The sequence below is a fragment of the Haemaphysalis longicornis genome, unplaced genomic scaffold (genome assembly GCF_048455015.1).
Source record: "Haemaphysalis longicornis isolate Haplotype H1 unplaced genomic scaffold, Haemaphysalis longicornis Haplotype H1 scaffold_1, whole genome shotgun sequence".
Classification (NCBI taxonomy): Eukaryota; Metazoa; Arthropoda; class Arachnida; order Ixodida; family Ixodidae; genus Haemaphysalis; species Haemaphysalis longicornis.
Window position 1 is genome coordinate 235,385,407 of NW_027526203.1, and position 13,409 is coordinate 235,398,815.

At 47.6% G+C, this 13,409-nt stretch overlaps 1 protein-coding gene across 1 annotated transcript in view; it reads left to right on the forward strand.

Moving 5' to 3' along the window:
- The first annotated feature begins 2,722 nt into the window (after positions 1 to 2,722).
- Positions 2,723 to 13,409, forward strand: part of LOC144142867 (cholesterol 7-desaturase nvd-like) — a 122,918-nt gene continuing 112,231 nt past the window's right edge. The window contains exon 1 of the mRNA XM_077674685.1: positions 2,723 to 3,320. Coding sequence (XP_077530811.1) covers positions 3,147 to 3,320 — 174 coding nt within the window. The 5' untranslated portion in view covers positions 2,723 to 3,146. The remainder of the gene's footprint in view (positions 3,321 to 13,409) is intronic.

Below are 13,409 nucleotides of genomic sequence, written 5' to 3' on the forward strand. Positions count from 1 at the left end.
CCGCCGAGGCGACACACTCAGACATGGAACGAATCAGCGTGTATCTCTCAGCTTGAGCAGTACAACAGCGGGATACTTCAGGCCCCACTCCTCCGTTCCTTCAAGGGTCAGGAGTATACTCCTGACCCTTCAAATGGCCTCGCAGCTCCTGTACCTCTACCGATGGCCTCTAATTACAATGACCCCTTCCGTACGCTTACCACATTGTCGTCGTCTCCCGGCCAAACAAAAAAGATGAACACAAGCTCCCTGAAAGAAATAGTTGACTACATTTCCCGAGCGGGGAATCTCTGTCGGCTACCTTACTAGCGCATTTCCGCTCGCGCTTGACATCCCGGCCTGCCGAAAAGAACGGTGAAAAGTAAAAAAATATTCCCTGGGCTGCACTTCGCCCCTCTTCGTACGTAACGTCAGTACAACGGGTATATATATAAAAAAAACCTCGACATCTAAGGAGTTCCCCAACAACGACAAACAAGCTGCCAGCGATTTTCTTTCAGTGAGAGGTCCAAAATTAACACCAGTCATTTAACAACAGATGTCTGAAGGACCCGAAATTGATGTATTTCCATTGACGACAAAGACCGATTGTTTATATCCATACGAAAACTCCCCATAGAATTCTCCCCAACTGGAACGAGGAAGAAAAGCTGGGTACGGACAAGAGGTCACCGGCTACCGATGTTCCGCTCTCACGCTTTCTTGGGCCGAGGACCCCTGTTGTGTGCAGCAAATGTAAATATGTCTTCCTTTCAGTGCCGATCCTTCTGCCCGGGGAGGTTGTTTGCGTGGCCCACTGACACTGCACGCTACGTCACGAGGGGCAGTTCTAGGTGGTTGAACACAGAGATGAAAGGATAACGCAGAGAACCTGGACCGGCTCCTGTGAGTCATTGTACGAGATAAAGGTGATAACTAGCCAGAAGCCGGTCAACTTCAGAACAAACTTGCCTGGGCGCGCATATTTCCTTCTCTTTCCGTTTTTTACGAGCTTTGAGGGCGGGGGAAGGCATTGGCTTGAGGACTGCCTGGAGGGAAACAAGGCATTTTTTGTCTGTTAATTAAGTTATGCAAACCATCCTCGGCTGAGTTGCCAGACCTGGTGGCGCCAGGGATAAGAAAGTCTGCGGTTGGAATGCTTATCGGGGCTGCTCTATGCCGACGCCATCACGCATAATGACCATCTGGAAACGCTGCACGTGACTATTGTCGCTCAAATCACGCACAAGCCCATTCTTTTTTTGTTACCAAAGTTTCTCACTAAAGACGAGACCGCGCGAGTGCGGAAAATCGGCATCCGGTGGGCCTGGTATTATCTGTACGCGGAGCACGTGGACGGCGCCTATTCAATAACCTGAAAGACTGAACGCGGCACAGAAGCGATGGTTAACTGTGGTGAGCAGCGGCTACACGGAGGGGGCGGTTGTGGGATTCTCGAAGTGGATGTAAAGTCGGCTGCTTATAAGAGGCCAGTTCGGTCCCGAGCCGCGGTGGCTGCTTTTCTGATGCAGACGAAAAGCGAAAACAGCCGCTTGTCAAGATATGGGAGCATGTTAAAGATTTCCAGGTGGTCAAAATTTATTCAGAGCCCTCCACTAAGGTACACCCCATAGCCCATGTGCAGCTTCAGCTTTCGAAGCCCGAAAAAGTTGAGAAAAAAAGAAATTGAGATTGCATGCGCACTCTCCGGGCCAATGCTTGCTGGCGGATATGGCCGAATCGGATGCTGCGCATATTGGAATGGCGTACAAGGATTACTGCCCGTAATTGCAGGATGCATCAGGTATATGAGGGGAAACCGGCAAGTTGTCCAGCGTGGTGGATCCGCTTGTGTAACGATGAATTTGGTTAAATTTGTAACTGCTTACGATTCCCATTTTAGATCCCCTGTGCTTCTTTTCCTTCGGCGCAACGCGGTTGACAGTGTCGGTTATGCGCACTACTGCGATTTATTTTTGCTCGATAACAATATTTCTTATCGCGGAACGTCTTCCGAAAACTTCTGGTGCTGGATTCAAAGACGAGCTGTACAATGTCGTCTTGGTTGCGAGCTGGCGATACCTGCATTCGCAACATATCAAAGTGTTTTGGGTATGTAACATTTGTCCTGTATCACTTTTCGTCCTTCGAATTGCACGATAAAAATAACTCGTCAGAAGGAATTGGTTTTAAATTTAGCAAACTAAAAGCAATGCTTTAAAAATGGTCTCAATAAAGCAGCCGCTGGTGGGAATTGAATGGCTATCCCATGCGGGCCACGCATCGGTCGCTCGCTGGCTCTAATGTTTTCATTGCTGAGAATTATGCTAAGATTACTAAAAAATAACACAGAATGCAACGTACCGAGAAGACTCATTAGTAGTGCAACCTATGCGTTATTTAGGTGACTCAATGCACCATACATTAAAATATCGCTTCTACCTTAGTACCAGCTGGTGCGCATAAACCCGGCTGAGTACTTCGCCCTGACCTGTTGTTCGGAAGACTCGATAGTTGAATCCCGCCAAAAAAACGGGGTGGGGGGGGGGGAGGGGGGGAGGAACAAAAAGGAACAAAAATAAACTCTCAGAATAAGAAGACAGGAGTGTATGGGGCTCGAACTCGTACCTCCGCCGTAGCAGACCGAAGGTAAGCACCCGAATCCAGCCGGAAGCCACCTCTGGTGCTGCAAGTAACCTTTGACACTTGTGCAGATAGCTCGCGGAAAAGATTACATGCCAGAGTGCAGGTTTGTATGCCTATCTATCGCACCGCACTTCCAGAAGGAATGGGGCGCAATCAGCATAAAGAAATCGTGAGGGAAGCTTGCATGTCTCGTTTTAACCGAAGAAAGCGAACTGACTGAGGCGTGCCGGATGACACTTTATTAATCGCTGATTTAAAGGCGACAGCCGTCGTAACTTTTGCTCCAAGCGAAGCACGGCTGCTCCCTGCCCTTGCGCGCAGCATCCCGTCACGGACAAAGCCTTGCTCCTGAAAAACGGTTACGACAGCCCAGGCAGACGTCTTCGACAGACGCGCAGAGCTGGTTCCGCCTCTTTAGACGTTCTGCTGCTATGATTGTTATCGTTGTAGAGAGGGGCGGCTTCAGCAACTCTTGTCCACTCGGTCAGTCGAGGCTTCAGGTGAGGTCCTGTTGATGCGTCATGGAGAGCTTCAGGGCGTTCGAGACAAACTTGGAGAGCCAACGACAGAGGATTCTCGGGGATGCCGGCTCTCTAAACGTCCACACAGCAGCGGCAGCCGCGGTGGCGGTCGCGTTGCTCGCCGTCACGCTCCTCTACTTCGTGCGCCTGAAACCGGGGAGATCGTCCAGCAAGGTGGGTACGAACGCAGTCGTCGTCATCTACCAGGCTTGCGTTTGTGAACCGAATGCACAGCCACCAGCTGGGTGATGTGCATTCGGACACGGTGCAAGGCGGTGTATATACTCACAGCCCATATCGCCGCCTCTACAGTTGCGGGAGTGGAGGTGCTGCTTTACGACGAAACAGACTTCTCGTAGATATACCATATACTTGAAACACAAGAACTGACGAAATTATTCAATATTGGCTAAACGAGTAGGCAGGGTACCGGGTACGATGCTTACAAAGTTGCGAAGAAAAATGTCGTGTATGTTTCCGGGCCGCCACCAAGCCCCTTTGTTCACGTTTGGCACGCGATTAATGCGTTTTTGTCGCAGTCATGGGGCTTGACACTAGTTGAATAGGATGTTAGTATTGGTGTCTGAATAGCCCCTAAGTGAAGACACTTGGCTTGACAATTGAGGAATGCCAGTTGCGTGAGCTACAAGGCAATGAACTTGTCACTAGCTCTGTGAATATGCCATGCCGACTCGCCGAAAGAACGTTTGTCGACTGGCTGCTGGTAGACGGCCTGGTCGTTGAACAGGGAAAAGAAAAGCCATGACCGGTGAGCGGGACGTTTGCCGAAGGTGTTCATCCTTAGAAGACTTGTACAGGTTAGAGAAAAAAAAATCAGCGATTACAACTATTCAGTCTAGAAAGGTACGATTACAATTACAGCCTAGAAAAGTAACCGAAAAATCACTCTACAATAATCGATTTTTCCCCTGGTTACTTTCCACGCACCCTCTCATTACAACGTAGAGCATATACACATGCATAGCGAGGTCACCGGTAAATCGAGTCAGAAAAGTCGGTACCTGCCCGTGCATACAAGTTTTCGTCGAAGGCTAAAGTGCTGCACGCTACTGTGTCAACTTTCAAAGTTTATCTTGAAAAAATTGCGCAAAATTGAACGAAAGAAGTTAAGACAGACACACACAGCGCAAGGTTACGCTGTGCGTGTCTGTCCCCACTTCGTCCATGGCACCTTTTTGGGCAATTGTTGTAAGTTATGGAGTACAGTCGAAAGCTTTATGACAGTAAACACGGGAGCGCCTGCCGCTCAGTACAGGCAGAGCAGTCTAGCAATGATATGTCGAACTTTCATAGTTCGTACATTCGGCGGATCCACTCCCCGAAAACGGTTGATTGCGCTGTTGTCTGCTGCGGTAGCTACGGTAGATATCTGGAAACTATTCCAGAGAATACCTGTGCCGATGAGGGGCTTTTTATCAAGCGCGAAACGCAGTTAACTCATTAAAACGTTTGCTTTTCGCTGCCCGACTGGGTGATAAAAAATGCATTAACTTTCGGGACGTAGCTGCGCGATAAAGCGGTTTCAGGGAGTGCGGCCGCTAAACGCACACACTGCGAGAGCCCGCCAGCCTCTCACCAGAGCGCTCTGCATGCATTGAGCGTCACGCGCTGCCGTGTTTACTGTCAGAAAGCTTTCGACTGTACCGACGTACCCGTAATGCTACCCTTATCAAGTTCAGAGCTTAGTTACGCTTCCCTTACTTATCAGTAGCAACATCCTTCGTCGAAATATTGTAACGGGTAATGTTGTTATCGATTACAAGCAATGCATTACTTGTAACTCATTACGTGCAAGTCGGATTCTTTCAAGTGACACCTATTTGCTTGTGAGGCGGATAATTACCGTTTTCTAGGTAAAAAGGAAACACCGGCCGCATTTCAGTTGCTGGGTTTTTGCTGGCATTCTGGACAGAACGAGTAGAGCATACGGCACAGTGTGGACGGATTGAATAAAATGATGCCATCGCAAAAGCGGCGAAATTTGCAGGTGATCTGTAGCGACAGCTTGGCAGGACTGGGATAAAATTCGGTGGTTCTGAAATGGTGGTTCCAAGAGATTTTGTTCGGCCAGCTACAATGACACTGACTTCGCAAATATTCACAGCCACATGTACAAGCGGAATACAAACAAATGCGATCAATGGAGCGCACAGCGCGCAGTCCAGCTGCTGTATTTAGAAGCTCCGCGCATGCGCGGATTTCTAAGGGGGTTTTATAATATTGGTCCCCGCTAAACCGAATTTCGGCTCAACGGGATGACTCTGCGTGTTCGTTCGTTATGTTGCGCTTTTAGGTGCGGAGTACCTCAGGGCCGCACAATGTCCGTCCGCGTACGTGCGCATAGCATTTACAATTGCAAAAAATCGCACAGGATTCGAGCCTGAGTCTGCTAGAACAGACAGAGTTAGTGTCCGTCATCTTACCCATTGGGCTACGACTGTGAGTAGTCAAACGGATTACTCCCTCGCCTGTAACCCGCCCCGGTGGCTCAGTGGCTAAGGCGTTGCGCTGCTGAGCACGAGGTTGCGGGTTCGATTTCCGGCCGCGGCGGCCGCTTTTCTGATGGAGGCGAAAAACAAAAACACCCGTGTGAACGAGATTTCGGCGCACGTTGAAGATCCCCAAGTGGTCGAAATTAATCCGGAGCCTTCCACTACGACGCGCCTCATCGCCTGCGTTGCGTCGACGCGTTAAACCCTACAACCAATCAAACCCTCGCCTGTAACGGTGCGGAGTACCTTAGGACCTCCCAATGTCCGTCCGTGTCCATCCATGCGCACACCACCATCAAGCGAAAATCAAGCGAAATTTGATTTGAGCCGTGAGTTGCAGTTTCATTTAGGGAATAACCAAGGTGCAACTCATGGCTCAAATCGAATGATGGTCGGGGCGCAAATCGGATGTCACTCGGGCCGCAACTTGGATGTCATTTCGAGTGCCCGTACTGCACACCCTCGCCATCATCCACTTTGTGGAGATTTTTAACAACCTTGCAAGGTCCGCCAAGCGAATTTCGGTCAGAAGCAGACATGACGAAATGTATTCTTTTTTTTATTTTCGCAAGTTTCATTTGTATTTCAGAGAGGGAAAGAAATAAACCATAGCCTTGCCCTTAATTAACTTGACATTCCCCTCCTGCATGCACACAATAAACTTTTTTTACACCCTTTTTGGCCAAAAAGGGTGTTGAAATATTGTCCCATTGCACACACCTTTAAAAGGTGTTTTGTCTAAAAAAGGGTGTAAGGATGGAAAAGGGTGTGCTTTTGAACTCCCTCACATAAGGATTTGGAGGCTGCACAACATCCTAAAGTAAGAGTGTGGGCAGTGCAACTACGCCTGACAGTTCGGATCGGCTAGCGCGCAACACGACATACTTACAAATTGAACACGCACAAGTCACACTTCAACCACAAATGAATTGAGCAACAATGAACCAACGGGATGCACAGGGAGAGCGAGTATATACTTGCTTACCTTACAGCTATATCGCTCTTCTCACTTTTATAGCCAGCAGAGGAAAGTCCTCTGATAGAGTCCGTGGGCTTGTCACAAAAATCAAATATTTTGGCGCTAATTGATGTCAGCATATACAAGTCGGCATGCGTATTTGCAATTTTTTTTTTAATTGTGAGGCGGAATGGTAACGTTGTTGTAGCTATTACTTTGTATACGCCGTACAATTTAATTAAATATCAGACACCTATTCCACATTCTTTCAACACCCTCAAAGAGGGTTATTTCAACACCTTTTTTGCCACATGGCCTAGAAATTAAGGGGTTGGAACATAAGAAAAAGGGTGTAAAAAACCTCAAAATTTCTACTCTTTTACAGGGGTGGACTCGAACATCATCCACGAGCGGAGGGATTTTTTGTACGTCACGTTGTTTAAAACACCGTGACGTACAATATGAATTGGCATAACGTACTAACAGCAGAGATATTAAGCTTGAGCTTGATCTGGTGGCGTTAGCAAAAAAAAATACCAAGGGAAAATTACGCCACGTGTAAAGGGAGCACCATCGTAGAGAGGGCATTATAACACTGTAGTCGGCTTCCGCGCCTCCTCAAGTGTGAGCAGAAGGGGCATATGCGTATGCGCACCTCTTGCTATACCATTTTAAAGGTGATAGGCTTTTTACAGCCAAGCCGTATACCTCTACCCCCGAACGGTTTTATCGCCGTGGACAAAAATGCTAAGGCGCCAAAGGCTAAGACGCCGAGGGCATGCGTCAGGCTGATCAGGCATACAGCTTAGTGCTCAGAATTCGTTTAAGGAAACCACAAAACAAGCATCGAAACCTCATCATGGATGATAAGGCGCCTGTTAACAATGGGACCCCCCACCACGTGTTCCGGGTAAAGATTGTTTGCAGATTATCTTGGAAGGGTAGGCAGGACTAGTGTCACCTAATAGAGCAGTCCTTGCCCAAGACGCCGAGCGTATGCGTCAGGCTAGGTAGGGCCCAGCATTTGCCGCATCTTTGGACGCACTTCTGGTGCTGAAATGCTCATACACGCGTTATCTTTGATTCGCTTTCGGGACGACGTCAGTCGCGCGCAGCCACAAAGCAGGCGAGGACAAGCCGAGCGAACAGAGTTTCTCAATATCACCTGGAGTGGGAAGTGTCGCTGCGATCGCACGCCGCCATGGGAATTGTGGGTGCTGTGCGAATCGGACTGGCAACAAGTGGCTAGTGCAAGGGGATTTGGCTTCTCGGCTGTGAAGTGTTTGTTAGTTCTGTTTTCTGCATGTTTTTCCGTTTTCGGGATGCCACTTTCTGGCATTCAATGGCTATCACAAGATATGTCTAAATAACAGCGTGCTTAGCACTTAACGCATGTGCTCGCGTTAGCGGGGAGTTTCTTAAGATGAAGGGGTGACCACATGCAGCGACGGCGACAAGCGACGCGGTAAACATACCTTTGTTATCTTTCTCTTGTTTTTGATCATGTGACACGCGAGCTTGCTAGGAGTGTGAACAAAGGATGTGCGTCGCGTTTTTAAAGCCGGATCTTTCTTAGTGGGACTGATGGCATCCTGTAAAAAAAAAAAAAAAAATCGGCGCATCTTGCACTAATGGTGCAAGGCTGGAGAAACAGTGGAGGTGGGGTTGACCTAGTTTCTTCAGGTTTTGCTAGGCTTCGGCGCGTTACTCGGGGTTCGATCGTAGCCGTCTCATAAGTTCTCGAGCAGCGACTCGACGGCATTCGCGCTGCGCTTCTTCTTTCTCGGGAGTTACATACTTCTTCGGCCGACCCTGTTTTGCCGGAGTGCAAACGATGGGGTCGGCACGCAGTCACGAGGCTCTGTGTGTCTGATCGCTCGTTCTTTTCTAGCGGACGTGTGCGGAGGGGGAATGCGGGAAAGATTAAGGGCACGTGCCACCCTAAAGTGATACGTGGTGCCGCTTACTGCATCCAGTTTCATTGCACGTTCAAGCCGAGACAGGCGACTGCGCCAAGCAGCGTCTCTGTTAGTGTCACCAGGTCGGCGCAGTGACGTCATGGCCAGACGAGGCTCGGCTCTACCTACGCAGCTGCGCGAAGGTCGTGCCGTGCCCCTCGCTTTTAAGTGCGAATGCACTTTATAAGCGACCCCAAACCTTCCACCGCCGGCGGCGGCGGCGGCGGCGTCCGCAGTCCTCCTCTCCCTAGCAACGGCGTGGAGCGGAGAGGAGCGTCGGTAGCAACGGCGCGGTGACGTCACTTCACCACGTGACCGCGCTCGCTCCGCCTCCTCGCCGTGGCTGCGCGGGTGCGCGCCGCTCCCCGCACCGCTCCTCGCGCCGTGACGTCACAGCGCGCCTCCTCTCCCCAGCAGCTGCCGCGTGCCTCTCTCTCCACCGTGACGTCACACTCTCTCCTCTCCCCCTCGCTCGGCTGCAGCTGCCGTGCGCCGCTGTCCCTCTCCCCTTGCGCTCGCCTCCTCTCTCAGCCACCTGGCTCGGCGCGCTCGGCGCGGCGTACCCCCCTATATATGCAGCGATAAACTGCCAGACCTCCGTGGGTCGGCTCGCGCGCGCTCACGGGCGAATGCCAACGGATTTTAACTTTACTCCCCCTCATAGCATCACCCCGTGCATTCGCACTTAACCATGTTCACCCTCGGGGAAATGCTTGGGAGTTTTTTCTCCTTGTTATTTCTTTTGATAACGCCGCCAGACTAAGCTCCAGCTTAAACAGCTCCGCTTTTAAAAACTAATGGACTCCCCATAGACCGGTTGGTCGACTGAAAAGCTCTGATAAGATCTCTAAACACGGCGCGTGCGTGAAACCGGGCTTCCATTGTGTCAAAACGGTTACTTGAAAATCGCGAAAAACGAATGGTTCGAGATAAGGCAATACCCGCATCGATCATAAAGACGGCGTACAATAGTACACATTTATCTGATAAGCCACGTATCGTTTTACACTTGCATCGTTCGAAGACGCGTTTACTTAGCGCGCCAAAAATGGTTCATTCTTCGTTTGCGATTTGGGTCTTTGAATACTTGACGATCGATTGGACGCACTTTTAGCGAAGGTTTTGACGCTATTTTGACGCAGTTCTGATGAGAGACATCTTACGCGCTTCTCTTAGCTTTCTTTAGGAAGGGATAGTAAAGTTTTTCTGAACCATGCAGAAACAAAAATAGTCAGTTGCTGCTGTAATGGGCGACTTTGCATCCAACGCCATTACCAACAGCACTAACCCCACGATGTTCCGGGGGGGGGGGGGGGGGGGAGTTTTCTTTTTTCGGGGAATTTTCGGTTGCAGTTTGGGCCAAAAGAGAAAAAGGGAATCTTTAATGGATGCAGGGAATTTTAGGAGTCGTGGAGCAAAAAGGAAAATTTGTCAGTAAACCGGGCCTCCTATCATTTACTACTTTGTTGTCGTTTAAACAGTTAACAATTCGTCAGCTTTATGTTCAAATATCCGCAGTTATGTTTGCGCAAGCCTAAACATCGCTTCTAATGTTTCTAATGCAGTTTCTAATGCAGACCGCTTCTAATGCAGTTCGTAAAACAGGAGGGAGCATGAAGGAAAGAATACTCATGAGAAAAAGCCAGTAAAGCGTGAATAACGGCGACCGAAGGGCTGAAGCCTGTTCGCATGTATTTCTACGCAATATGCAAAACGTATTCCGGGTGCGCCTTAGTCTGCGTTCTGTCAGGATGGCGCCAGCAGTCCCGGCACTGAGCCAAAATTAGCTCAATTACACAACGACGCCTGGTTCTTTTTAATACGGGCAGTTTTAACCTAGAGCTTTAACATTGCAAAGTAGGCATGCTGTGTAGTACAAAACGTGAAATGCATAGTAAAATGCTGCTGAGCTGCAGATGTAGTAGAATTTAGTTCACGCTGAAACTCTGGTTCTCTGAAGGGTGTCTGCGTCCGGAAGGCTACATAAAGTAGACATAGGTGGCGCTAGTTAGCACCCAAAGCCGAACAAGAAACCACGCAAAGATCTATCAGTTGCAAATAGAGAATGCAGGAAAAGTTGCAGGACATTCTTGAGAAACCTGCGGGAAAAAATGCGATAAATAGGGAACATTTGAACCTAGAAAGCGGAATTTTTCTCCCAAGCACGTCGTAACATAACGGCACTAACCTTGAGCAACGTGCCACATATTAATGAAGTGGGTGACTTGTGGCCCCTCCGTTCTGAAGAACTTGCGCACTTATGGGGGCGGTCAGTCACAAGCTTTGTCACGTCGAAACCGTCTTGGCACAGGTCTTGAGGTGCCCTCTTGAGGCCCTCGAACTTCGTTTGCCAGCTCAAAGACGATTCATCCATTAGAAAGGAAACAAAAGGAGTGCAATTAAAGACCAAATCCAAACAAAAAGTGAGCAGGCTAAAACAGGGTGTCTATAAGGTAGCAGTTATCAAACTTCCAGAGAGCTGCAGGTTTTCCCTGAGTGCTTCTGCTAAATTCTCGGAGTGACATAGGGTCTTGTTTTCATGTAAGACAGGCTGACACCATGTCGCCGTATGCCGTGACTCTTTAAAAGCACGTTAAAGGAGCCATGAAGAGAAAACAAAAGTTTGTTTTATTCGAAAGACTACAGGATTTCCCGCTCAATATAATCCAAACGCCAGTGAATATAATCCCAGCGCCAGTGAATATAATCCAGGCGCCAACCAATATAATCCAGGCGCCAACCAATATAATCCAGGACCCACACAGTGCACACCACATGACAGCGCTTCGTAATTTAGTTGGAAACCAATACCATCCGGGCGCAGTGTATTTTCATCCAAGTTAGATTAACTAGGTTACGTGACCAGTTTAACCAGACGACCTAAGAACTGCGCAATAAAACAGTCACGTGACTATCCAGCAATCTCGCCTAATTACTATGTGAATGCGACGATGGTGTCATGGGTATGAATTATCGGATTTAGATTGCTCGCTTAACTCGAAATTTTAGGGGAAACTGCCACAATGCCTAACTCTCGAAACCCAATACGGGCACGTTCAGGTTTAATTAATTACCTAATATAGCTACTTAATTGATTATTCGTTAGTCATTGATTTGGATAAAAGTCAAATTGATGTAACCAGGGCTTGTGAAGTACCAAAATAATGGTCTCGATAAGGGGAATCACGTGGGAGAAATAAAAAATTGCTTCCTGCTTATGGTCATGAGATAGTCACGTTAGTCATAGATTGCATTAAGTGTCAGAGTAATGCCACTAGGGCTTGTGAGGTATCAAATTAAACGTCTCGATAAGTGGTATCACGTGGGACAAATAAAAAATAGCTTCCCGGTTGTAGTCATGAGAGGGTCACGTGAGTCATAGATTGGGTTAAAAAAGTCAAATATATGTCACTATGGCTTATGAGGTATCAAATTAAAGGGCTGAATGAGCGGAATCACGTAGCACAAATTAAAATTTGTTCCTGGTTATAGTCACGAGATAGTTACGTGACTCACAAATTGGGTTAAAAGTCAATGTGACGTCACTGGGGCTTGTGAGGTACCAAATTAAAGGTCTGGATGAGGGGAATCACGTGGGACAATTTAAAAATTTCTTCCTAGTTATAGTCATGATAATAGTCACGTGATTCACAAAATGGGTTAAAAGTCAAATTGACGCCACTAGGGCTTGTGAGGAATCAAATGAAAGGTCTCGATGAGGGGAATCACGTAGTACAAATTAAAAATCGCTTCCTGGTTATAGTCATGAGATAGTCACGTGAGTCATAGATTATATTAAAAGTCAATATGAAGGCACTAGGGCTTGTGTGGTATGAAATGAAAGGTCTCGATGAGGGGAGTCACTTGGGACAAATTAAAAATTGCTTCCCGGTTATAGTCATGAGATAGTCATGTGAGTCATAGATTGAGTTAAAAGTCAACTTGATCCCGCTGGGCCTTGTGAGGTATCAAATTAAAGGTCTCGATGAGGAGAGTCGCGTGGGACAATTTAAAAATTGCTTCCTAGTTATAGTCATGAGATGGTCACGTGAGTCACATATTACGTTAAAAGTCCACGTGAGGCCAATTTCACTTGTGGGGTATCAAAATAAAGGTCTTGACGAGGGGAATCACGTGGCACAAATTAGAAAGTGCTTCCTGGTTGTAGTCATGAGGTTGTTACGTGAGTCAAAAATTGGTTTAAATTTCAATATGACGCCGCTATGGCTTGTGAGGTATCAAATTAAAGGTCTCGATGAGGGGAGTCACGTGGGGCAAATTAGAAATTGCTTCCTGATTATAGTCATGAGATAGTCACGTGAGTCAGATTGGGTTAAAAGTCAACTTGATGTCGCTAGGCCTTGTGAGGTATCAAATTAAATGTCTCGATGAGGAGAATCGTGTGGGACAATTTAAAAATTGCTTTCTAGTTATAGTCATCAGATGGTCACGTGAGTCATAAATTAAGTTATAAGTCAATATGTGGCCACTGGCCTTGTGACGTATCAAATTAAATGTCTCGATGAGGGTAATCACGTGGGACAATTTAAAAATTGCTTCCTAGTTATATTCATGAGATGGTCACGTGAGTCACAAATTGGGTTAAAACTCAAAGTGATGCCACTAGGCTTTTTAGCTATCAAATTGAAGGTCACGATGAGGGGAAAAACTTAGAACACATAAAAAAGTGCTTCCTGGTTATGGTCGTGAGATAGTCACACGAATCATAAATTGGGTTAAATGTCGAAATGATGCCGCTAAGGCTTGTGCGGTATAAAATTTAATGTCTCTATGAGAGGATTGCGCGAGACAAACTAAATATTGCTTCCTGTTT